Source organism: Molossus molossus, unplaced genomic scaffold (assembly GCF_014108415.1).
Source record: "Molossus molossus isolate mMolMol1 unplaced genomic scaffold, mMolMol1.p scaffold_m16_p_4, whole genome shotgun sequence".
In the NCBI taxonomy this organism is placed as follows: Eukaryota; Metazoa; Chordata; class Mammalia; order Chiroptera; family Molossidae; genus Molossus; species Molossus molossus.
Genome location: NW_023425377.1, coordinates 39942826 through 39969050, shown reverse-complemented (window position 1 = coordinate 39969050; position 26225 = coordinate 39942826). Strand labels below are relative to the sequence as shown.

At 50.1% G+C, this 26225-nt stretch overlaps 1 protein-coding gene, 1 long non-coding RNA gene and 1 pseudogene across 10 annotated transcripts in view; 2 read left to right on the top strand and 1 right to left on the bottom strand.

Moving 5' to 3' along the window:
- The window catches only part of JADE2 (jade family PHD finger 2), a 68689-nt gene that overhangs the window by 6000 nt on the left and 36464 nt on the right, over positions 1 to 26225 (top strand). Inside the window, exons 1-5 of one of the 9 annotated variants that reach the window (XM_036281836.1) lie at positions 16681 to 17160; positions 17257 to 17440; positions 22617 to 22674; positions 24938 to 25017; positions 25149 to 25237. In XM_036281836.1, coding sequence (XP_036137729.1) covers positions 24969 to 25017; positions 25149 to 25237 — 138 coding nt within the window. In that variant the 5' untranslated portion in view covers positions 16681 to 17160; positions 17257 to 17440; positions 22617 to 22674; positions 24938 to 24968. Of the gene's footprint in view, positions 1 to 10238; positions 10309 to 11851; positions 11941 to 13434; positions 13521 to 13689; positions 13795 to 16680; positions 17161 to 17195; positions 17441 to 22616; positions 22675 to 24937; positions 25018 to 25148; positions 25238 to 26225 lie in introns of those variants that run through there. The other 8 variants (XM_036281830.1, XM_036281833.1, XM_036281829.1 and 5 more) reach the window with 8 other exon arrangements.
- On the top strand, positions 8970 to 9098 carry LOC118616683 (annotated as a pseudogene).
- LOC118643627 lies at positions 14151 to 15198 on the bottom strand. The gene is made up of 3 exons (XR_004962015.1): positions 15025 to 15198; positions 14453 to 14532; positions 14151 to 14216 (listed from the first exon to the last, which is right to left on the bottom strand). It is a non-coding gene; the product is annotated as an uncharacterized LOC118643627 (long non-coding RNA).

Sequence of the window (26225 nt, the reverse complement as noted above, 5' to 3'; positions counted from 1 at the left end):
GTGAGATAAAGGGCTGATGATATCCCCAGTAGCCATATCGGGTCCTTTTTTTTATCATCACCATTACCATCACTGCCACCACTGCCAATCCATGCCCACTTCCAACTTTGTTATCCACATAGGGACCAATTTTATATGGACTTTCCAGCCAAATCCAGGCTGTGCTGATGTGCCTTTTGCTTACTAGCCATCCTGTGTATGCATAAATAATGCAGACTCATTTTATCTCGATCTTAGATAAAGTGTGGGCAGAAAAGTGTATCTGCTGGGCAAGCAACTTATGCATCAAATCTTAAAGTTAAGTGAAAATTATTTTTAGGTTATCTGGGTAGATAGCCCAGAAGATGGAGACTCCAGAGTGGGACATCAGACCTGCGTGAGCACATGTAGACACACAACACACGCACACACACACACACACACACACACACGCACCTGGGTACACACAAATGCACATGTGCACATGCAAACATATGTGTGCTCTCTTTCCCCTTCCTGGCTCCCTCCTTTCCTCCCCCATCCCCCACCAGGGCCAAAGCAGACACTTCAGCACTGACTCATGTCCTACCTCATCTTGTTTCCAGTCTAGGAACCTCACCTCCACCTTGGCTGTGAGGTCTTCCACAGCAAGAATGGTGCCTGTTCTCTTTTGGGCATGACCTCCCAGCCTGGCCAGCCAGAGGACCAGACACCTAAGAGCTGCTGGCCTTTCCTTAACTCTGTGGGCAGCTGGGAAACAGGGAGGTAAGAAGTTAGATGCCCAATAACAGGCTCTCCAGAGCAGCCCTCAGTGCCTACTACAGTCCCGTCTGTCCCCCAAGGAATCTGCCTCTCTTGTCCCAGCTGGATGCCAGGGTAATTCAGGGTTTTCTTCTTTGGTAGAACTCTTTTAGAGAAACTGTACTAGGTGGATAATCTGCCTGGAGCTGGCCTAGCTGGGGATCAGCTTGACAAGAATTTCCTTGTTTTCAAGCATCTCCATTGCACATGCATCCTGCGCCAGTTCCTGTCCAAGCCTCTCCCCAGGGCCTGGCTGGAGATTTAGCACATTTGGAAGAAGCTTGCCACCTGCCACAGCTGCAGGTCCTGGCTGTCCATCAGTTATAGTACCCGAGGCCAGCCCAGGCTCACAAGTCACCTTGTCCACAGCCCTAAGGGAGGAACAGCTTGCTCACCAGTGCCTACAGGAGGCTCCCAAGGCAACCACCTTGCACCCTGGAGTACTTCCCAGCAGGGAGGCTGGACAAGGCAGGACACCATTAAGGAAGCCCTGACTGGGGCGAGGCATCTCGGGGCCAGCTGGCCTTGCTGCTGATTCCACGCTGAGCCTGGATCCCATCCACTTACTAAACCCCATCCAAACCCAATGTATGCCCCTCTCCCATCCTGCAGTATCCTCAGAATAGAGCCCTCATCTAACACATCTCTGTAGCCTGAAGCTAGCCCTGCGCAGCTCACACCAACGTCCCTAGGCCCAAAGCCCTTCAAGCCCTGGCCTCAAGCCGTCTCTACCTCTATCACCCACCCAGAGCTCTCACTCAGTAAGTTTCATTAACTGTTTAGGGCCCACCAGGTAATAAATTATCCCCACATTTCCTCCCTAAAGGAGCCAGGATGGGCCAGCTATCCTCAAGCCAAATGTGTTGGGAAGAAATGGTACTCACCAGTCAGAGGAGGGAGCCCCCCAGGAGGCCATGCTCCTCAGAACTTCTCTCTTCCCACACTGGTTACCAGTCCCAGTCTGGCCCAGGCCCAAGTCCCAGCAAACCAAAGGCCAAGTGAGGCTTTTCCATGCCCCGCTGGATCTCCACCTCCATGGGAAGGCTCTGGAATGAACTTGGAATCTCAGGCTGGGCCAGCTAGAGAAGCCCAGAGGGACGTTGACACTGGGGCCCAAAAGGGCCAGATAGGCTCCAGGCCACCCCAGAGTCAGCACTGGGCTAAATTAGAGGGCAGCCTTCTCGCTCCCGCCCTCTAGGATGACACTCTAGCCAATCACTGGGCTCGGGGAGCACATCCCTTCTTTCAATGTTTCCGTCACTGGAGAAGTCTAGGAGGGCAACCAGCACTGCCTAAATGGAAAGGGTTTCTTGGGGCTCCTCCAACAACCACAGAGTCAACTCTCCCTCTCCACCTCTAAAGCCCCTACCCCAACACCTCCCCCATCCCAATGACACAGGCGACCAGCCATCAGTTTGATGGGTATCTTTCCAACACTTTGTTTTTTCTATGAAATTACATATATCTGTGTGTCTGTGTTGAGATAAAAATGTAGACTTTTATAGGTATTTTTTAATGTAAATGAATTATATTGTGCATATTAGCCTGAAACATGCTTCTTTTTTCAAGTATACAATAAAATGATTCAATATTTGTGTATTCTGAAAATTGCTTTTCACTTAACACTTTTATTAGGGTTCTTTGTGTGTACACCAGACACACAAAACCACACAGCGATTCTTCTTTTTGCACTGTGGTTTATTTGACCTGTTTTCTAGTGATGGACACTCAAGCTATTTCCAGTTTTTCAGTTACAAACAATGTTGTAATGACGTTCTTAAATAGATCTTGTTGTGCCACATCTGAGGGTCTCTCTGGGATAGATTCCTGGACGTAGACTGCATGCCCTCATCTCCTCCTTCAACTTGGGGACTTTGCAGGGTTCACCCTTCACCCACAGGCAGCTTACTAATATATATTCCTGTACAATGGGCAGTTCCTTCTTCAGGAATAATCCTAGAACCAGCTAGTTCTATATTCCACCAAGTTCTATATCCCACTGCATTGCTGTGGACCAGGCAGACACTACCCATCTCTCTGGAACATTCTCCACACTCCCATCTTACCTGAATTGTCATCTATATGCAGGCCATTCATTATAGGCCTTTTCGAGAAACTCTCTTAACTGTTCCACCCCACAGGCTCCCAGGATGGCTTGTTTAACCTTGACTATACTGCATATGCTTAAGGACTTATCTTCCTAAAAGGACCTAAGTTCCTTGAAGACAAATCTGCTCTAAGATAGAGCCTTGTTTGTGTAGGTGCTTGTTAATGCATGCTATTTTTTTCCTTTATTAATTTTAGAGAGAGAGGAAGGAAGAGAGAGAGATAGAAACATCTATGAGAGAGAACATGGATTGGCCACCTCCTGCATGCCCCCCACTAGGGATGGAGCCCACAACCTGGGCATGTGCCCTGACCGGGAACTGAACCGGCACTTCTTGGTGCATGGGTCGACGCTCGACCACTGAGCCACACCAGTTGGGCAAATGCGTGCTATTTTTAATAAAATCAAGTTACCTCCTGTGTTACTATGAACTCATCAGTAAATGCATGAGAAGGGTCTCTGAGAGACTGCCAGATGAGGGGAGATTTGCTTTATCAGAAACCCTGGGAAAGGGTGAAAGGCTTTTGCTTGAACTGTTCAACTTGACTTGGAGCCAGTGCCTTTGGTTCGTGGTGGTTCTTGGATTAGGCCAGGCCCCTTAGCTCCGAATGAGGTGTCTCACACTTTGATTCTGATCAAGCTGGCTTCTGACTTGGCTGGAGTTGCTGTCTGCTGCCAGTTTCCGGGGAGGCATTTGGAGGCCCCAGGGATCCACACTGCCTTCTGCCATCTGTGGCCACTGGGCTGGGTCTGAGTCTGAGAAGGGACAGGTGGCCCGGCTGGCACATCATCCAGACCTCTCCTGGTGCTGGTCAGTACCATCTTAAACCAGTTGGCAAAGGCTCCATAGGGGTGCCTCTCCCAGGCATGCATTTACAGTGCACCAGAAAGAGCCAAGGCTGGATCTTGCCAGGACAGTGTCTCCAGCCACACACACAGCCTCGGGCAGCTTTTCTCTCTATCCCAAGTCCCCTCTGCAGCCCCTGCCTGGAGCCTAGGAGGCAGAAACTTCAGGACTTGTCCTCTCTTCAATGCCAAATTATGTGCTTTGCGCAGGGCTTGGCATAGAATAGGAAGCCAGCAAATATTTACTGAATGACATTCTTCCTCCCTTAGAGGAGGCCCCTCTTGCCATTGACTATATGTGCGAGGATAAGGATTGAGTTCCAGAAACAGAGGAGACGAAAGAAAGTGTGAGCAAACCACACCTGCGTCTGTGCAGTCTTCCCAGATTTTATGTTTTCCCTTCAGGATTCCCTAGATTTCTCCGGGAATTCTAACAGTAAGGGCAAGTGATCCAATTTTCCTAACCCTCTAAACCTGTGATATTTCAAGTGTGATCTGTGGACCAGCAGCATCAACAGCATCTGGGAGCTTGTTGGAAAGGCAGACTCTCAGGCCTCACTCCAGACCTTGAAGTGAGTCAGAATTTGCACTTTAAGATACCAATGATGTGTTATCATTGGACAAGTACGACCTCAAGCAGCTAGTGATTAAACATAGGACTTCTCACCTGGCACAGAGGTTGGCGGTTAGAAAATATGGCAAACTACATTTGGAGCTTCTGCTTACCTTGACGACTCAGACAAATTATTGAGTCAGATATTTTCTGTCTCTCCAACCCTTAAATACTGACTAGAATGTAGTAGGCACTCAGTAAATACTCGATGAATAAATATTGAATGATTCTTGTGCTATTTTCTCAATTTAGCGTGCTCAGGGTATGCTGGACTTCTGCTTCTGGACATAAATTGCAAGTTATTAGAAAGAATTTTTGTTTCCAATAATGACCCCTGGAAAAACAGCTATTGTTAAATGAGCAATTACTGAATGCCAGGCCAATGAGGTATCATGTGGATAAGTTCTCAGTCTTTTGCAAAGTGTTGTTCAAGGCAAAGGGCATCAAGCATGGCCAGGTGCTTGTTAAAAAATGTAGATCCCTGAGCCCTGCTCCAGACCTGTCCATTGAGAACCTTTGGTGATGAGTCCCAAAAGTCTGCATTTTTAACAAATATTCCAGGGACATGAAAATTTGAAAATTATTGCATCCTTAGTTTACAGAGGAAACTAAGACACAGAGAGGTTAACTGGCTTGTGCAAAATCACAGAGTTGATGAATGGTGGAGACAGGACTCAAACCCAAGACTGCCCAAATCCAGAACCCACAGTTTTAACCACATTGTCTATTATACTGGAAAAACTGATGCCCGGGCTTACTGTGTATATTTAGCCATGTATATCACTTTGTGTGTATCTAATGTGTCTAGTAAGTTTACTATATTGTGAAATCTTGGAAAGCCGTGAATGTGTTTTATTTTCCACAGTGTCTGTAGCATCCATTACCATGCCTAGCACCTGGAAGATCCTTAACAAAAGTCATTTGAATTGAATTTCTACAGGTACATGATTATCCATCTCTATAAACATAGAAACACAGAGGGCATCTCATTTTCAGGTAGAATCTTGGAGCAAGCTATAACAACTATAAACTTTCCTCGTTTCTCTTGAACCCACTCAATCAACCTTTTGCTCATGTCACTCTATTGACATGACTGCTGTAAAGATCACCAGCAACCTCAACCTGGAGGAACCTAATGATCAATTGTCAGCCCTTATCTCACCTGCCCCCTTGGCAGTTTTGGACATATGGCTTTCCTTCCCCCTGAAACTCTCTTTATGCTACCTCTTTGGCTGCTGCTGCTGTTTTTTGTTTTTTTTTTTAACTTTCCCCCCCACCAATTTTGTTATTGTGGTAAAATACACATAACATGAATTTTATTACTATAATTTTTTATTTTTACTTTTAATTATTTTTTCTTTATTGATTTTAAAGAGGAAGGGAGAGGAGAGAGAGATGGAAACATCGATTGGCCGCCTCCTGCATGTCCCCCACTGGAGATCGGGCCCACAACCTGGGCATGTGCCCTGACCGGGAATTGAACCGGTGACCTCTTGGTGTATGGGTCTAAGCTCAACCACTGAGCCACACCGCCTGGGCTACTGTAACTATTTTTAAGTGTACAGTTCAGTAATATTAAGTACATTTACATTGTTGTGCAACCATGACCACCATTCATCTCCAGAACTCTTTCATCTTGCAAAACTGAAACTGTACTCATTAAACAATAATTCCCCATTTCCCCCTCTCCCCAGCCCCTGGCAACCACCATTCTACTTTCTGTCTCTGTGAATGTCACCACTCTAGATATCTCATACAAGGGGAACTATATTGTCACTGGCTTATTTCACTTAGCGTAAGGACCTCAAGGTTCATTAATGCTGTAGCATACTGCAGAATCTCCTTCTTTTTATTATTATTATTTTTTAATTATCTTTTTATTGATTTTTTAAAAAGAGAGGAAGGGAAAGAGAAATAGAAACATCAATGTGAGAAAGAAACCTCCTGCACATCCTGCCGTCCCCAACCTGGGATTGAACCCGCAACCCAGGCTCGTGCCCTGACTGGGAATCACACTAGGACCTCTCAGTCCATGGGACAACACTCAATCCACTGAACCACACCGGCTGGGTGAATCTCTTTCCTTTTTAAAGACAGATAATATTCCATGGAATGTATATACCACATTTTGCTATCCATTCATCCATCAGTGGATACCTGGGTTACTTCCACCTTTTAACTATTGTGATTAATGCTGCTGTGAACACAAGTGTACAGATATCTCTTCAACACTCTGCTTTCAATTTTGAGGGAATATACCCAGAAATGAAATTGTTGGAACATATGGTAATTCTATTTTTTAATTTTTTGAGGAATGGCTGTACTATTTTAATTCCCACCCACAATAACAAGAGTTCTAATTTCTCCACATTCTTAACAACTCATGTTGTTTTCTGTTTTTTGGTGTGCGTGTTTTTATCGTTGCCATCCTAATGAGTAAGAGGTGGTACCTCACTGTAGTTTTGATTTGCATTTCCCTATAATTAGTAATGTCGAGCACCTTTCTGTGTACTTATTAGCGATTTGTATCTCTTCTTTGGAGAAATAGCTGGATACTTTTTTAGGAACATCTTGCTGATTCCTCCTAACCTTGCAGTGCCCAAGGGTACCATCCTTGGGCCACTTCTCTTTCTACACTCACTTCCTTAGTGATCTCAAATAGCCTTATATCTTTTTTTTAAATCATCACCCGAAGATATTTTTTTATTTATCTTCAGATAGAGTGGGAAGGAGAAAGAGGGAGAGAGAAGGAGAGAGAGAAACATCGATGTGAGAGAGACACATTGCCTCCCACATGACCCAGACCAGGGCCAGGAAAGAACCACAACCAAGGTACGTGCCCTTGGCCAGAATCAAACCCGCAACTCGTTGGTCCAAGGGCCGATGCACTAACCACTGAGCCAAACCGGCCAGGGCCCCAACAGCCTTATATCTTTAAATACCATCTACCTACTCACCACTCTCAAATGGTATCTTCAGCCCAGATCTTGCCCCTGAACTGAGGCTGCAGTTTCTAGCTACCTACAGGATGACTGCACTTAGATGTCTAACAGGCATCTCAAGGTTAACATGTCCAACACTGAGCTCCTTGTCTTCCCCTAAAATGTACTTCTTCCACAGTTCTCTCCATCTTGGTTAATGACAACTCCATCTTTCCATTGGCACAAGGCAAAACTCTTGTCCTCATCTTTGACTTCTTGTTTCCTCAAACCCCATTGACAAATCCTGTCAGAGGTATTTTCAAAATATATACAGAATTTGCCTTGGCCGGTTTGGCTCAGCGGTTAGAGCTCTGACCTGCGGTCTGGAGAGACCCGGGTTCGGTTCCCACTAAGGACACGTACCTCGGTTGCAGTTTGTCCCCGGCCCTGGTTGGGTCATGTGGGTGGCAACCACTCGATGTGTCCCTTTCACGTTGATGTTTTTCTCTCTCTCTCTCTCCCTCCACTCTATCTGAACAAAATATATATTAAAAAAAAAATGTCCTCGGGTGAGAATAAAAAAAAATAAATTAAAAAAAAATATATATATACAGAATTTGATCACTTCCACTGATACCACTGTAGTCCAAGTTAAAATCAGCTCTTACCTGGTTTATTTCAGTGACCTCTTAACTGGTCTTCCTGCTCCAGCTTTTCCTCCTTCAGTCTGTCCTCCACCTTGCAGCAGAGTGACCTATAAGAGCAGCTCATGCCACTCTTCTGCTCAAAACTCTTCACATCACTCCTAGCAAAAGCTAGATTTCTAATAATGTCCTATATACCTCTTCTTTGTACAGGCACATATTAAACACATTCTTGCCTCAGGACCTTTGCACTTGCTAGCTGCTCTCAGTAGACATGGTGGCTCTCAACCTTTCATTTTGTGCCATGGACTCCTTTGGCAGTCTGTGATGTTTGTGGATTCCTTCTGAGTATATTTTCAAATTAATAAAATAAGTTACATAAATAATAAAGAAAACTAATTATATTGAAATACAAATCTCAAATATTTTTGATGTGTATAGTAATATATGGTTCTTATTAACTCATTAAATTACAAGAGCTAGCAGCATTTTGAAGTAATGATGAGTATAATATCTTAAGATATTTTCAACAACTATAATGTGATATGAAAATATCTGTGATTTCTACTAGCAACAATGTCACAGGTGCTGCTAATATCACTCTGATTTGCTGTCTGCATTCATAATTGAAGAACTTGCTGAATTTTAATTAGTGAAAATAAAGATAGATTTTTTTTTTCCCTTCTTAGTTCAAAACCCCTTGAATCCTATCCACAGACCCCTGTAGGGGGTGTATATGTAGAGTCCAGGTTAAGAACCCTGGGCTTAGCCCTGGCTGGTGTTGCTCAATGGTTAGAGCGTTGGCCCACGCACCCAAATGTTTAGGGTTTAATTCTCGGTCAATGGCATATATGTGTGTTGCAGGTTCAATCCCTGCCCCAGTCCAGGCATGTGCAGGAGACAACCAATCAATGTGTCTCTCTCACATAGATGTTTCTCTCTCTCTCTCCCCCCCCCCCCCCTTTCCACTCTCTCTGCAAATCCATGAAAAAAATATCCTTGGATGAGGATTAACAAGCAAACAAAAAAAATTTTAAAAAGAACCCTGGGCCTCACGGGGATGATATATGGTGGGCCCTTCTCAGTGAGCCTCTCAGAGTGGACCCATGCCAGAGTAAACCGCAGCCTTGAACCATTGCCCAGCCTCCTGATCTATGGGTTGTGAGCACTGAAGGGGTTGTACAGTGTGAGAAAATAGAGTAGAGTGCGCCTGTGTGACACCAGGGCTGTGGCACTGAGCGAGCATACACCTGCAACTTCGTAAAAATGGACCTGTTTCAGAAAGCCATGTAGATGTTCCATATAACAATAAAGAGCAAAATTCTGTTTTTTGGTTTTTTTTCCTATCCTCACCCGAGGACATTTTTGCATTTATCTTCAGATAGAGTGGGAGGGAGAGAGGGAGGAAGAGAGAAACATCGATGTGAGAGAGACACATCGGGTGGTTGCCACCCACACGACTCCAATAGAAGCGGGGGACGAACCACAACCGAGGTACATGCCCTTAGCGGGAACCGAACCTGGGACTCTCCGGGTCTGTGGGCCGACGCTCTAATCCCTGAGCCAAACTGGCCAGGGCCAAAAGAGCAAAATTCTTTTTAAAAAAGGAACCCTGGGCCTAGAATGCTCTTGCCCCATAAGCCCCTATAGCTCACTCCTTCACCTCCTTTTACTCAAAAGCCATCTTCTCAGTTGAGTTCTTCCCTGAGGACCTCATTTACATTGCATCCCCACATTCCGTTATTCCCCTTTCCCACTTAATTTTTCTCCACAGCACTTACCTTTAAATATAATATTTTTTTACTTTCTAAAGAAATTGTGTATCTCCTTCCACTAGAGAGTGAGTTCCATGAGACTAGGCATTTTTATGTCATGTTTGTGCTGTGTCCCCAGCACCTAGAATGGTACCTGGCATACAGAAAGCACTCAACAAATATTTGTGGGGAAAAAATGAGTGCTTATATCTCTAAGAACTCTATGTTACTTTTCTTTTTTCTTTTTTTCTGTAAAAGTTAATGATTTGTGAGAATTTAATAAACATTAAAGAGTTATAATTAGCTTTATGGTTATCGTTCTGTTAACATTTCCAAGGTTAACCTTAAACAGTAGCAGAAAGCTGTAGGAACCCAAGGATTCTGATGAAGCTTCCAGTCCTAAACAAGAAGTATCTTCCAATTACTTTTTAGGGGACCCGGGTCATACCCAAACTCAGGGGGTCACCTCAGAATCAAAGTGCTGCCCATGAAATTCTTTCTTACCTACTGTACAGCAATCAGGCCCCCATCCGCAATCAAACCAATAATACTAATACTTTTTATTTCTGGCAGTGTGGTAAAATGGAAAACACAGAGGTTTTAAGATCAGCTGGACTACCACTTGCTAGCTGTGTGACTGTTGGTAAGTTAAAGCTTTCTGAATAGGTAAAATGGGTTTTTATGAGGATAAAATGGGATAGTTCTTCACACAGTGTACAACACACAGCAGGTGCTGTATAAATGGTCATTCCCCCCCTCTTCCATCTCTCTAGGTCATTTTTTAACTGCTTGTTGAGGTTCATGGGATCCTGATGGCTAAAACGAGCCTGTCCAGTCCTCTCCTGCACGTAAATCCTCTGCAACTAGACCTAATCAAAGCGGTCCCCTTGTACTGTACCACTGTAAACTGGTGCCTTCACTGCTACCTCAAATGTGTGGCTGAGACAGACATCTGGACCTTGACCATGAAGCCTACCATCTATCACAGTTTTTTCTCTTGGCTTTCCCTTTTGCCCACACTGGGAGAGCTTGTATATGTCCTCATAGAGGGTAAGACACAAATCACTGTCCCCCAGTTTTTTAGTGTTAAGAGCTTTCATAGGACACATTCACCCTTCCAAAATGTAGGCACAAGGGAAAGTGCTAATGTGCACTGTGCACTTTGAGCCAGTCCCTGCTTTATATATATGGCATGTTATATGTACATATATACCTATATATGTGTACACATGGCCTTAGGAACCCTGCCACCACTCAATTCTACAGAAGAGGGAAAAGAGAACCAGAGAGATGAATTCACTTGCCCACATCAAGCAGCTTCTGAACTGAAGGGTCAGGATTAGAACCCAAGTATTTAAACATCTTGTTACATGCTCACAGCCTGCCAGTCTCCAGGCACTGAGCTTGGTCTTGGGGCATCTGACCACTGAGGGCTAGAGACAGGTCTAAGTAGGAGGTGATATCCAGCCTCTCAATCTTGCCAGACAAGCACACCACCCCAGACTTTGTGAATGAAGGTCAAGGAAAGAAAATGTTGAACTGACTCCCTTGAGCTCCTATTTCTTCCTTGTTGCAAAAGTGTTTATTTCAGCATCCTCATCTACCCTTTTGTTGTGTAGACAATCAATCCTGTCAGAAGATATGTGCTGTTATGAGTTTACTATTAAGTTTATTTCTCCTATAAAAAATGTGTTCACAACATTCCATCAGGAAATCTTCTTAATTGTGACATTAATGTCACCTTATGTAAACTGAGTATTTATCTTCCCGTGGAAGGGGACAGAGGGGGAAAAAAGAAAAAACAACCTTCAGTCTTGGAGAGGGAAGGTGGTTCCTGGCCCATTCATAACTCACCGATGTACCTTCAAAGCCAAAGGTGAGCTGAAAAAAATTACTAGATCATCTTTGATGGGCAGCCAAAAGGTAGGGGAAAGAAAAAGTTGGCCATGATGCTTTGGGGATGTTGGGCCAGGCGCTCAGGTCTCCCTCCCCAAACCCCGCCTGAGACCAGACCACCTCCTGCCCAGCTAGGGGCGTCCGGAGAAGGCTGCAGCTTGCCTCTCACTCCTCCCCATCCAGGAGGCCAGCCATGCTCCTTCCTCGAGAGAAGGTGAGCGCGGCGGGCACAACGGGTTGAGTGGGTGTGGCCCGCGGCTCCGGGAACTGACCCAAGGCCCCGCCACCGCTCGCGAGCCGCCCCACAGTCCGCCTGCCTGGCGCAAGCTCTTCTTCCAGAAACTGCGAGGATCCGAGCGCACTGTTTGTGCACTACAAGGTCAAGTCGGGAAGTGGAGCCGGAGGAGGAGGAGGGGCGAGGAGGCGAAGGGTGGGGAGAGGGGCGCCCCGCTTCCTCGCCAAGTGCCAGCCCTTGGAAGTTGCCCCTAGGTTTTTAACCCTTTATGGGGAGTGGGAAGGACAAGCAAGGGGAAGGGGATACCCCGGGGCAAACTCCTCTGGGACCAGGATGTGCAGCCACCCACCCGTCCACCCATCACTAGGTTCCCCACCCCCCGGAAATGCAGGGCAGAGCTGGGTGCCTGGAGGTATCCCGGAGGGAGGAGGGGGCGATGAACCCGAAAGAGACCCTCTATGGAACGCCCTTTCTTTCTGTAGGTCGCCCACAATTTCAAGTTTCCCCCGCCCGGCTTGTTAGTTTCCATCTGCTGTGGGTGGGGGAGGAGGGCCGCGCCCCCTCCCCCAGACTTGCGCGCGCCCCTCCCCTCCGCTTCTGCCAGCACTTTCTGCTCACTTCTGGCGCTGTAAAACGCCACGCGATTTATTTGATTCGCATTTTGAACCAGCGATTCAGGAGCAGGGCCTAGGGTGAGGGTCTCCCAGCGCTGGAGCCCGGGGAAGCGGGGTGCTCATTGCAAACCTCGTTCCTTCCGCGAGTGTCGCCTTCAGGCTATTTGCAAAGAAACGTCTTTTTGACGCAGGGAGAAATGGCAAATTTTAAGTACGTCATTAATATGGCGCCAAAAGATTTTTTTAAGTATAAGCTTGCTTTTTTTTTTTTTTTAAGGTTGCGGGGGGCACCGCCCGGGTCTGGGGCAAGAAGGGGGCGGGGTGTGAGCAGAAAGTGTGAGTGAGAGAGTGGAGGGGCGGGGTATGTGGGTGAGTGTGTGAAGTGTGAGCAGACCTGATGGGACTTGCACGGGCGCAGCCGCCGCTCGGGCCCGGCCCTGGGGACAGGGCGGGCTGGGGGCGCCCCAGAGCCTGTGGGGAGTCCGGGCTCGAGGTGCAAGCAGGCGGCAGCCCGGCAGTGTACCCTCCCTCCCGAGGCCTGCAACGCTACCTGGACCCGCTGCTTAAGCCAAACAACTGGGCGCAGGGAGGGGGAACGGGCAACGGGGGATGTCAGGAGTGGAGATCCGACTGTATAAGAAAAAAGTGGCTACTCCCCCTCCCTTGCTCCTCCCGCCCGCCCCCACCCCACCCCACCCCACCCCCACCCCAACACATTTTTTTTTTTTTCTAAAGAGATCACAAGGAAGTCTTGGTTTAAAAAGAAACAGAAACATACACAGGGGGGTTGGTGAATGGTCCCGGCCGCGGCCATCGCAGTTGGAGCCTATGGGGGGGCGGGTGAGTAGTGTCCATGGAGTTACTTTGCGCCCACTCCTAGGAGGCAAGGGCTTGGGTCTCTTGGGCTGAACCGTCCCCGGCAGGGGTGCGGGGCCGGGGACGCCGCGGGCCCCATCGCCTCCCTCGCCGCGACCCCGGATGGATGCGCGCCCCCCGCCTGCCCGCGCCGGCCCCAGGAGCTCCGGATTTCGGGAGCATCCTTCCCGCGCCAGCCCCCACCGCGGCGCGTAGCCGAGGGCAGCGCCCCTCGGAAGGGCACCACGGAGTAAGGTAAGATCCAGCCCCCGGCGATGGGCCCTGCGCATCTCCACAGCGTTATTTTGTGTTTTTGCAACAGATCTGCCAGCGCTCCTCGCTCTCTCTCTCTCTAGCTCGCTCGCTCCCTCTCTCTCCTGCTGGCTGCCTGTTCTAGGAAGCCAGCGCGCGGGGGGAGGGGGGATGCACAGCACAGGGGAGAGAGATTGCGCATGTTGGTCAGTCGTGTTTTAAAGAGTACATTGCGGGGAGGCTGAGAGGGGCGCATGCAACAACAACTTTTGAAAGGGTGAGTTTGACGACCTTCTTTATTAATGACTGCGGCAAAGCGCCCCCGGACCGGCAAGGGGGCGCGGGCGGGCGGGGGCGCGCCGGGGCTGCAACTTGCCCCGCGGTTCCAGCGGGAGAAGGGGCTGCGGCGGGAGACCTATGCCGAGGGGAGGTCGCGCGGCCGGGGACGAGGGTTCAGAGGACCCAGAGTTAACTGCCCTCCTGTCGCCCCGAGTTTCATTTTGTTGATACGCAGCACGTCCGGGCGACGAACCGGGCTGAGCCGGTGCACATGACCCCGCGCTGGGCTCACGTGCAGCCGGCTGGGTCCCAGACACCTTCCGGGGGCCACCGCCTCCGCCCTGTAGCCCCCTCTCTGGGCTGGGTGCACGCGGGTGCTGCACGCGGGGGCAGCATGCTGAGCTCCCGGGCGCCGAGGCTCTGCACAAATTAAACAGTTTTTTGGAGGGGTGGGGGACGCCCTTTCCAGGTGAGTATAGAGGGTGCGCAGCCCCAGCGCGGGGGTTTCGGGCTGGGTCGGGAGCAGCTCCCCCCTCCAGGGCTACGCGGGAGTCCGGCGGGGAAGAAGCGCTGAGAGAGTGGAAATGTACCCGCGGCAGCCGGAGCAGAGGGTGCGCGCCCGCGGGGCGACGGCAGGGGGCGTGGCCCTTGTTTACCTTCTCCCAACTCTGCCGGTTCGCGTCCCGCTCCGGGGACAGTTCTGCAGTCCCCGGTTGTCCGCCTCCGCCCCTGCGACCTGGGTGGTACCGGGAAGATGTAGGCAAGTGGCGGCCCCAGTCTAGACTTACACACTCGACCCCCAAATGAGTGACACTGCAGCCCCCGCCCCCACCAAGCACCGCTGCAGTCCCTCTCCCGGTTCCCCGGCCTGGCCCGGCCCCGCCCCCGGCAGTGGCATCTTCCCGGCCTCACCTCCTTCCTCTCTTCCCTCTTCCTCTCTCCCTTTCTCCCTCCCTCCTTCCCACCCACTCGCCTGCGCCTGCGGAGCGGCTCCCGCCCGCCTCCTCCCCGCCTGTGTGCAGACTTGTGGCTCCCTCTGGTCCCTTCCCGCCTATCCCTGGGCCTTGAGACACCCTCTTCTCCAGGCCAAGGAATGAGAGGGGGGTCGGCTTGGCGATTGGTAGCTGTTTTGTCAAGATGGGGATGTCTGCAAGACAGGCAGCAAGGCTTCACTGTACCTTCCAGTGGCCCAGGACACCCCCCCCCACACACACACCCAGTTCCTCACCATATATACAACTGCCCACTCCCCAAGGAGCGTGGGGGCTTTACCCGCTTCACCCAATCCCTTCCTCCAGCCGAGGTGTCCAGTCCACCTTCCGTCGCCGCCCCCGGCCTGAACCATCTCTAGCCCTTCCTTCGCCTGGGCCAGAGCCCCCCGCTGCCACCTCCGGCTCCTCCTCCCGGCTCCCGCGGTAGGAATCACGCCGGCGCGCCTCCAGCCTGCGGTCCCGCGGACTGCCTCCAGGGGCAGACTGGAGGCGCGTGCCATCTCTCCCTCCTCCCCACCCCCCACAACCTCCTAGCCTCTGCCACCCGCCGGGGCACTTGACTTTTTTTTTTTCACCATCTTAGCCACCGCAAGTCTCACGCCCAGGGCTGATGGGGGGTGGGAAAGGCCATATTCTCCTTTGCCCATTGCCAAGGGCACGCTGCAGCCAGTCACTCTGGTCTCTGCAGATTTCTAAACCTTGCCCCTGCACTTAGCACACACCCCACCCTGCTCATCTGCAGGATTCTGGAACAAAGTTTCACCCAGAGGCTGAGTTTGCAGGGGGTCACCAGGGGATGTCATGTTTGCACTCAGTATTGCCAAAGGGGATGGGGAGGGGCTGAGTGAGTGGGCATGCCTGACCTGCCATCTTACCTTTGTTGTTAGGAGAGGAGCCCTAAGCTTTGAGCCTAGGCAAGCTGTCAGTAGGTCTCCTTAAGGCTTCTGTTTGCAAACAGTCCTGGGCCCTGGTGGTGGTAGGGCCACCTGGCCCCTCCTCCCAGGGTGGCATTAACTCCCTTCACTGGTAAAATTCCCAGTAGGACATTTGGCAAAAGGGCCGGCCAGGGAGCTGCCAAACAGGCCTGGCCCTGTTTCCTGGGTTCCCAGGGTGCTGGCTTCTCCCCTACCCTGACTTCCTCACTCACCTTAGGGCCCCAAGTGAAGCATTTCTTCTGTCCCATCTTCCTGGGGCAGGTCGAGACTGGTAGAGCCATCTAACAAGCAGAGGAGGAAAATAACAACAGAATAACTGTAAGGGGAAGGAATGAGTAATAAAGCCGACCCAGGCAGGGGGGGAGGGCTTTCATGTTTAAGAGTTGCTATTTGCTTTTTAGGTCACAGGCTGCAAAAACAGGCTTTGATCCAAAGTGGGCGAATAATTTATTGAGAAAGTTTGCATGGTAGAAAAAAAGGGATGTTTGTTTGATCTGGAGCCCTCTCAGTTGTCCCAAGTGCTGTTGGCTGTTGTTTAGAGTGGAAAAGCATTTGGTTCCACAGCAAATGCCTCGCAGAGGGAAGTCTTCGCCCCAGGCAGTAGGACTTGCAGTGAATGTTGGATTTGAAACTGCTTGGCCAAGGGTCTCCCCAGCACTTTTGAAGATGAAGTGTTTAAGGATAAAGTTGTTTGGGCTTGAGATGCAGCAAATATTTCCAGAACATTTCCCATCCAACATGCTTTTCCTTTCCCTAAGTTGCCTGGCCAAACAGCCAGTAACACTGATCTAAGATGCTGTCATGCATCTCCACTTAGCTTTCATTGACAGGTGAAGTGGACTGCTGGTCCCCAGCCCTAGATGTATCCCAGAGTCGAGGTTAGGCCTTAGATAATAACTTCCGCATCCTTGAAGTTGGGGCAGGGTGTCCTGGTTAACTGGTGGTCCTGTTAACAGGGAGTTAGTCTTATACTTAAGACCCAGGTCAAAGGCTTCCAGTCCAAATTCTTCACAGTTCATCCAGCAGGCTCTCTGTGGGCCTGGCAATTCTTTTTGGTTCTGCAAGAGAAGGCCAAGTCAGAGTTGTGAGGAGGGGAGTACCCCTGGCTTTCCCTGCCCTCCATCTAGGACCCTTACCATGTGGCTCAGAGCTTAGAAACCTAGGAAGATTCTCAGACAACCCATAGGAATCTGGACTACCCTGGCCACATTCAGGAGTTGTAGGCGTTGTGTACTGTAGTCGGTGGAATGGGGTACACCATCTGGAATCAGATAGCTTAGATTTGAATGATGGCTATGCAGTCACCAGTTATGACAATTATTCTGTGACTCAGTTTCTTCATCTATAAATAGGGTTAATAACAGTACTTACCTCATGGTGGGTGCATGGATTAAGCAATATTGCATAAAGAAGACTAAACCCAAAGCCAGGCATGTGGTAAGCACTTGATTAGTATTAGTCATTCTTCTTACTATTATTAATGATCTGGACAGGGTCCAAATGCAGCTTTGACCTTTGATCTCTCCCCTTTAGGATAGGCTGAAGAGCCAACTCCCTTCTCTGAAGAAGGGATCAGAAGGACCCTGCAGTTGCCAATGGGCAGCCGTCTGTGGGAGCAAGTGGACTGAGCTTTGCCCTCTCTGAGGTGGAGAGTAGGGTGAGAGGTGCTGAAGGACAAAGTAGACAAAGCCCCTTTCATTCTCCCAGGATCCCCTTGGTATGTCCCCAGAACTGGGTCTGGAAGGTGGGTGTGGGCAGCATGCTCTAGGGGAGCTGGGAATACTCTGGGATACTCAGAATTGCAGATGGGCAGTGATGGGTGTTGAAGGGAGAGTTCAGGCTTCCCCGTGCTTGGAGAAACAAGTTTGAGGATCTGTGTGCACAAAATCATTTTTGTAACGGCAATTACTACCCCTGAGAAGGCATTAAAGTTAATGAGAGATAGGAAAGAGTGGGGCTCTGACCCCCGTTTAGAGCCATTTAAGAATATGCAGTTCTTGTTTTTCGAATGTCTGGCCTTCCCGACACAAGGAGGCTCTGAGGACAGGTTTTCCAGCCGAAATATCATTAAATTGTATTAGCATCTTATTACACACACGCCTTAGTGGTCTGCCTCAGACAGGGAGAGTTTTTGTTTCTCTTTGAAAGATTGTGTCTGGAATGGTAAATTGCCTGCTTGAAAGCCTCCCCCACTCCCCTTTTTTCAAGGAGGAAGACGGAGTCCTGCTGTGTGTGGTGGCGGTCAGGGCAGGCCTGGTGGCCCCCAGAGAGGAGAGGCTGGAGGCCAGGTTGGGGTGTTTTAACTGCCCAGGGAGCGGCTGCAGTAGCAGCCCTGAAAGGCCCACTGTTCCCAGGGTCAGCTGGAAGGGCGTTAATGGAGGCCCAGGGTGTTTATTTGAGTTTATTTGCAGAAAGGTCTTTAAAGGGGCTGGCACTGGGCATTGGTGTTTCAAGTCCAGACCCAAGGCCCCCACTAAGACCAGTGACTACAGTGACTGGTGCTGCCAAGAAAACATCTGCCACCAAATTGCTGCCCTATTACTGAGTTGATATTGATCATTAGCCAGGAGCCCAACCAAATAAAGAGTCCTGGAAAATGTGTGAGGTTAAGACGGGGAAGAGGGCTGTGAAAACAGGACAAAATCTTGGGCTGGGGTGTTTGTTCTTGCAAGCTGCAGGCAGGCCAGCTGGGCTGTGTGGTACCCACATTTCTGGAGGGGGGGACAAGAATACACTAGCATGCTGCATGCATCGAGCCCCTGTTATGTGCTGGGCTACGCGAGGAGGGCATTGGGGCTCCAGCATGATTCAGACAGGCTTACTCTCATGCAACGTATATTCTGGAGGAGAAGGATGTTCAACCAGTAGATTAGCAAACACAAATTATGTTGGGTGCTCTGAAGATGCTGAATAACAGGGTGGTGAGCTTTCTTTAGATAAGGCACCCTGAACAGATCTCTATGACATTTAAGCTGAACCCTGAAAAATGAAGTCAGACACGCATAGACCATTATAGGCAGAGGGCACAGGCTGTGTACAGGTCTCAAAGCATGGACTGTTAGGCTTATGTCAGGAATAAAAGAAGGCAGGTGTGGCTAGAAAATGGTGGGGTAGGGCTAGTGGTCGATACAAACTTGTTGAGGTAGGCAGGGGCAAGATCACATGGGGTCTTGTAGTCAGGAGCTTGAGTTTTATCCTTTGGTCAGTAGGAAGCCTTTAAAAGATTTTAAAGGGGCATGACATGATCGAATTTATACTTTTTATTTATTTTTTAAAAATATATCGTTACTGATTTGAGAGGGGGGGGAGAGAGAAATATCGATGTGAGAAACATCAATTGACTGCCTCCCATATGTATCCCAACTGGGGATGGAAACTGCAACTTGGGTATGTGCCCTGACAGGGAATCGAATTGGTGACCTTTCGGTGCATGGAACGATGCCCAACCAACTGAATCGCACCAGCCAGGGCCTGATTTATACTTTTAATTTCATTATTATTATTTTTTTAATCCTCACCTGAGAGTATTTTTCCACTTATCTTCGGATAGAGTAGACGGATAGAGAGAGAAACATCAATGTGAGAGGGACACGTCGACTAGTTGCCTCCCGAACAACCCTGACCAGGGCCAGGGGCGAACTGCAACTGAGGTACGTGCCCTTGACCAGAATCAAACCCACGGTTCATTGGTCTGCAGGCCAGTGCTCTACCACTGAGCCAAACCAGCCAGGGCTGATTTATACTTTTTAAAAATCATCCTGTCTGCTGTGTGGATCCTGGATTTTGAGGGCACTATAGTAGAAGCTGGGAGATAAATGAGGAGTTCAGGCAATTGATGAGATGGCTTGGACCCATTTGGTAGCAATAGAAATGGGGGAAAGTTATGTTCTGGAGGGAGAATCCATTGGACTTGCCAAGGGTTGGCTGTTAGGTAGAGGTCACGCAGAGGGGCTGTGGCTGCTGCTCCATTGAGGTGACACTATGACATCCACGCTCTCAAAGGACAGCTTCCTATCTGTGTCTCCATGCTGGAGACAGTGTGGGAGGTGCAAATGGAAGGAAAAGGGACCCTTTCATTCCTAGAGTCTCCTTTGTAGGTAGGGTTTTAGGAGCACTCTCTGTCCCCAAAAGAAAGTGACTTGTATCGTGAGGATTCTCCCAGAGCAGACCTTGCTTTGGGACACATTGGAGGGGCCAGTGGAGAGGGAAAACTCAGGGGCCAAGGTCAGATCTCAGCACCCCCATCTGTATTTGCAGTCTTGGACTTCAGCTTTGGTGAGGGAGTCCTCCCTGTCGCCCTTGCTGGGGTGGAGACAGGGGTTCATGGGGCAAAGGGCTGTCCCATAGGGGAGCCCGGGCCTCATCTGGGGCTGCCTTAGTACTGACATTGGAGGTTCACCTGAGGCAGGGAGGCCTTTAGAATAGACTTGGTTGAAAGGAAAGAAGTTTCACCCACAGTGACTTTCCTCTGAAGCCTAGTTATTATTTCAATTAAGTCACCACAAAATCTGCTTCCTTAATAACACCCTGCCCAGGAGGACTCGGGGTGTTTCACAGAGGGCAGGTTGGATAGGGAACTGACTGAGGGTGGGGTGCAGGTCTGCATACTGGCGTGTCCTGGGCAGCAGGGAACAGCATTATATTCTAGAAGGGAGGTGGCAGTCAGAAGTCCTGTTACAGAAGATCTTCCTTACCCTGCAGGTGAGCGCTCCCTCTGAGGAGCCCCTCAGGTGGGCACTGGTGGGAGGTTTCTCCACCTGGCCCAAGGCTGCCATGCTGTTAATAACTAGCACCTATGTGGAGAGCCAGCCACTGTGCCAAGGCCTTTATGCTGTTCTCATGTATTCTCACCAGCTGATTCTGGCCCACAGATGTGTTTAGTTTGGCCTTCTCAGAGTGTTTTTAAAATTCCGAATCAGTTGCCAACATTTTCAGTCAGGAGATTTATGTAAAAATGCAGACCCAGTTGTCTTTCCCTTGGTCCCTGGTCTAGTGAGGGCTGTGGCTTGGAAGTGCCCTCTTGGCTAGAAATGAAGAGAAATGCGGTTCCTGGACAGCCCATTGCAGGGGAAAACAGGTGGGTGCATTTATAGCACCTCTCCCTGACTCCTACTCAACCGTGACACGGCTGGGTTGGAGCACTGTAGATTAGAGTCAGGGCCTTGTTTCAAGTCATCCCAGACCCTAGAGAGCAGCAAGGATGAGTGGCTGTGGGTGGTGGAGCATTACTGCCTGCGTGCACGGTGCTGCACAGAGCGAGCAGGTCCAAAGGTCAAGAGTGTGATCTCTTGAATCAGACTTCTTAAAAGCACTGCAGTCCAGGGCAAGCCACTTAACCTTGCTTTGTTATCCTCATCTGGAAAAGGGAAGCAGCCTTCATGCCCACCTGTACCAAAAGTCTGTTCTGAGGGCTTAGTAAGGTCCCTGTGTATCATGGTGTCCCCCCACCCCTGCCACAGTGAGTTGTTCCCGCCTCCCTGCCATCCATGCAGCTCATGCCACCAGGCACCCCTCCATCCCTCCACACCCTCTGCAGAACACTTGTTCGGACCTTCAGAGCTGGGCAGTAAATAGCCCCATGAACCTCCCTGTCATCCTGATTATGCTGTTGGGGACTCTGGGATAGAGAGAAGCTCCTGACTCTGGTCAAGTTCCAGGCAGGCGGGTCGTCCCGGTCAGCTCTGAGGTCTGGGTAGTCACCCTGCCTGATGCTCTCTGGTCTCTGCAGGGCTGCAGTAGGAGAAGGGGAACCCTAGGCCGGGCCAGGGCAGATTTGGGGTGGTGCAGATATCAGGGTCAGGAGCCTGGTTGGCCTGAAGCTGGGCTGGGCAGTGGGGCTTTTCCCTGCTGATACTGGCTCCTTGCTGTTTGCTGTGGGCAGAGAGGCAACCCAGGTTCCAGACTAACAGGAACATACATGGTGGAAAGTGCTCTGGGCCCTGAGCACCAGATCTGTTCCCACATTAGGATTCAGTCACTGATTAGCTGTGAGACCTAGAGCATGTTAACAAGCCACTCAGTATGCTCCCTCCAAGAGGGGACAAGAGCAGGCTCTGCCACCCAGCACTCTCAGGATTCAAGGAAATGAGGAAGCACTTCCAACAGGCAGGAGTTGAGGAGGGCACGAAGGCAGCTCAGTGTGGGCTCAGGGATTCAAATCCCAATTCAGCCAGTTACTAGCAGTGAAGCACTGAGCCTCCCCAGTAAATGAAGCCAGTAGCTCACAACTCACCAGGCTGTTAGGAACTGGAGAGAGCTGAGACAGTGTGGGTAGAGGCGAGGGCTCAGCGTGGGAGAACTGTCCTTCTTAGCTTGAAGTTAAATACTGTAGTCGAGAGAAAGTTGGTTTATACTTTTATCTGAAGAAGGACACGGGGAGGGAGGGAGCCCAGCCCAGGACCAGTCACCCTGAGCTGGTGTGTCTCAGGGATCCAGCTTGTAACCTCTCTGACCCCACCCCCATTTCCACACTCCTGGCCCAGCCTGCACTGAGGACACATCCCTCTCTGTAGGCTGGGCTGGCTTGTCCTTAAACTCAGATATCATGGTCCTACTGCCTTCCCTTCCTCAGCACCCAGCGGCAACAGTTGTAACTTTTGCTTGGGATTGATTCTCTGGTGAGCCTGGGTTTCCTTGAGTGGAAGCTGGAAGGAAGGTCTTGTCATCTTAGACTGCTGCTCCTCTGAGGTTCTGGGCTCAGGGGATGGGAGATGCAGCCTCCTCTCCCCTCCCCCACCCACCCAGGGTGGGTGAGGAGGGGGTGGGGATGGCTTCTTCTCATTCTTTTGTTGCAACAGGGTGAGTGCGGGGAGGTAGGTTACTTGTGATTTTCTGAGGGATGGAGGATTTCCCAAGCCGCCTGTGTATATAATGGGGCCTGCCTTTTGTTGCAGATGGAAGAGAAGAGGCGAAAATACTCCATCAGCAGCGACAACTCTGACACCACTGACAGTAAGGCCTTCCATTTGGGGCTCCTCCAGGGAAAGCATGTGAATAATTACCAGGCCCACAAGTCCAAATGGGGAGAGGCTGCCTTTGGTCTCAATGTTGATGAAGGCATAAATCAGATCGGGTTCCTCTCCTCCTAAGAAAGTCTGCACACGAGCCTGGCCCCAGGGCCTTGCTGTCCTCTTCACTCTGCCCCCCTGTAGGTCTCAGCACCACATGTTTTGATCTGGTTGGAACAGATCTGCTCTCCTATGGGCCTTTGCATATGTAACTCCTGGCTGTTAGGAATACCTTCCCCTCCCTGTGGCTGTCCTTTTGAGTTAGGGCTCTATAGGAGGTCTCTACATAATCCATAGAAAATCTGTCACTATTACCTGATAGGTATTATTACCTAACAAGTGGTAAGTTCCTTGATAATAGGGTCATGTCTTGCTCACTGCCTTATCCTTATCCACAGCTAGATCAGGCACATAATAGGTGTTCAGTAAATGTTTGCTGAGAAAGTTAATGAAGGAGTCTGACCTCCATGGGATCTCAGTAATAGAATCTCAGAGGTGGACTAGTGTATGGGCTGGGGGTGTCATTTGGATATCTGGGGGGTGGGGAGACATTGTCTAGGAGAAGATAGGGCTGAGAGAGCCTCTTCTGAAATTTGGGGGAGGTGTGTGTAAGGTGAGAGCTTCTCTCTAGTAGTGGAAGGCAGCTCTTCCTAGCTGGGCCTGCATGAGCTGCTTGGAGTAAGGAGTTCCGTGCTGCCCTGTGTAGGGAGACACGCTGCCAGGAGGCTCCCACCTAGTGGTGTATACTGGGGGAAGCCCAGGCTGGGAAAGAGGCTGCATTGCCATGGAGGCCTGGCCTGGAGCCCTGCAACCCTAGACCTCAGTTTGTTCACATATGTGGTGAGCATCTGGGATTAAGGAGATTTCCGAGGCCCTTAGAGCTCTCGGAGTTCCACACCTTCCCCCCAAGAGCCTGAGATGGATGCACTAGATTGGTGGGTCTGATCCCAGTGTTGTCCCTCTCTCCAGGTCTCTTCCCCTGTCCTTTGGGTGTCTGTTGGTTCAGCTTGGCTCTGGTATCTACCTTGGCCAGCCCTTCCTCCCCGTGGCAGGAGATCACAGCGTTTGGCCCTCTGTGGCTGCAACCACACTGCCTGAGACCTGGCTCAGTAGAGCCAAGACGAACCGCATCCTCTACTTCTTCTAACTTTGTTGCATGCAAAGGAACCCTTGAGAACGGAGCATCTGCAAAGGGTGGGCTTCTGGGCAGCTGAGTCCTGTGGCTGCATTGGAGTTGAGCCGGGCTGATGCATATTCCTTTCCCAGCAGCCCCTGCCACTGTGCCCACCCATGGATGCCGCTCCTTTGACCCATAGGGATGGAAGCCACAACCCTGTAGTCCAGCAAGAGCTTAAACCCTCATAATAATAGCTAATGTCTATTGAGAAGACTACAAGAATGATATCTTTTAATTCTCACAACTCTTTGAAGACAGTCAATTGCCCCATTGTATAGAAGAGCAAACTGAGGCTCAGAGAAATTTAGTTATTTGCCCAGTGTTACAAGCTAGTGAGTGGCTGGTCTGTGGGTCTACTTTAAATTTTTTTTTTTTATCCTCACCCAAGGACATTTTTTTTTTTTTTTAATCCTCACGATATTTTTTCCATTTTTTGTTCAGATAGAGTGGGAGGGAGAGAGAGAAACATCGATGTGAAAGGGACACATCAAGTGGCTGTCTCCCGCATGACCCAACCAGGGCCGGGAACAAACTGCAGCCGAGGTACGTGCCCTTAGCGGGAACCGAACCTGGGGCTCTCTGGTCCGTGGGTTGATGCTCTAACCACTGAGCAAAACTGGCCAGGGCCCAAAGACATTATTTTTGCATTAATCTTCAGACAGAGTGGGAGGGAGAGAGGGAGGGAAGAGAGAGAAAGACACATCAATGTGAAAGAGACACACCGACTGGCTGCCTCCTGCACAACCCCAGCAGGGGCCAGGGACAAACTGCAACTGAGGTACATGCCCTTAGGGGGAACCGAACCCGGAACTCTTTGGTCCTCAGTGCGACGCTCTAACCACTGAGCAAAACCGGCCAGGCTGTGGGTCTACTTTAGAGCAGCGCTCTTCCCATTGCTCTGCCTTGCCTCTCTCTGCCCTCTGAACATCACACCCAGGAGGAAGTGGAGGACCAGAGAGAGCAAGGAACTTGTTGTGGGTCACGCAGTAAGCTGATACTGAGTCCTGATCACTGCCTTTTATTTCCCAAGCTCCTTCTGGTTGGTGAGTGGAAGGGGTGTCATGTCCTCACTTATCAATGGAGAGGCCCAGAGCAGGGACAATCTACCAGGTACTTACAGAGGTTTTCACCTTCTGAACATTCAAGCCAGAGCATTCCTTATAGGCCTCATATCCTTGGGCATGGGTTGGTGGTGTTCCTGGCCTTCCAGGGGCGTCTAATGGGCTGTATTCTCTCTGTAGGTCACACTACATCTGCTTCGAGATGCTCCAAACTGCCCTGCAGCACCAAGTCGGGCTGGCCCCGGCAGAACGAGAAGAAGCCCTCAGAGGTGGGTAGTGACCAGTGTCCTAGAGAAAGGTGAAGCAAAGATGGAGAGGCCGCGGGAACAGAAACCTGGGGGCAGTGAGCTCTGCAGATGTGTTGGGGCAGAGCACTCCTGGCAGAGGGCACTGGCAGGCCACGCTAGGCCGTGTGGCTGAGTGGAATGAAGGGGGCAGGGGATGCCAGCTCTTAGCCTTGTCATTTGTTGTAAAGATGTTTCTATTGATCTGAGTATCTGAGTAAGAGAAGAAGCCTTTCCAGGGTCATAAACAAGGTAATGCCATAGGCTGATATTTACTGAACGGTCCCACTGGCTGCTGTGAGGAGAAGGGAATGCTGGGACATCGGTGGAACCGGGAAGGCGTCTTTTGCAGTTGACCAGGAGATAAACAGTGATGGCTTAGAGCCTGGCAGTGGCAGTGGAGTAAGAAGCAGCAGTATTCAGGACACTCTGGAGGTTGAGCAAGGGTGGCAGGTCTTCTGATGTAGGGGTGAAGGATGAGTCCTCACAGTCATCCAGTGAAGTCATCTGCTCCTTACTATGCCCAGTTCACATGTAGGCGCCTGCATTTTAAGCCTTCTTTTGACCTGGGATGCTCTTGTGGCAGGCAGAGGTGTTTGGCTTCTGGAGCTGTGGAGAAGAGCATTGGGGGTGGGAGGGCGAATTACATCCTAGGACCTCATCGCGCCCTCCTGGGTCTTCAGCAGAGAAGAGGCCCTGGGCACAGATGAGGCTGCAAGTCTCTGAGAAGGTGGGGGGTTGAATACGGCCCTTAAGAGAGCCGATGCTCTGTAGCCTACAGAGTTGCTGGGTGCTGGGCTGGACACTTGAATGTTTTATTCCTTAAAAGTAGCCCAGAGTTCTCAGTCCTATTATAGTAAGGAAACTGAGGATCCCACAATTATATAGCCAAGACCTGAAGTTTTGGGGCCTAACAGTGTCCAGGGTGGGAAGGCCCAGAATTCTAGGGCTGAGCCCATGGCTCTGGGTGGGG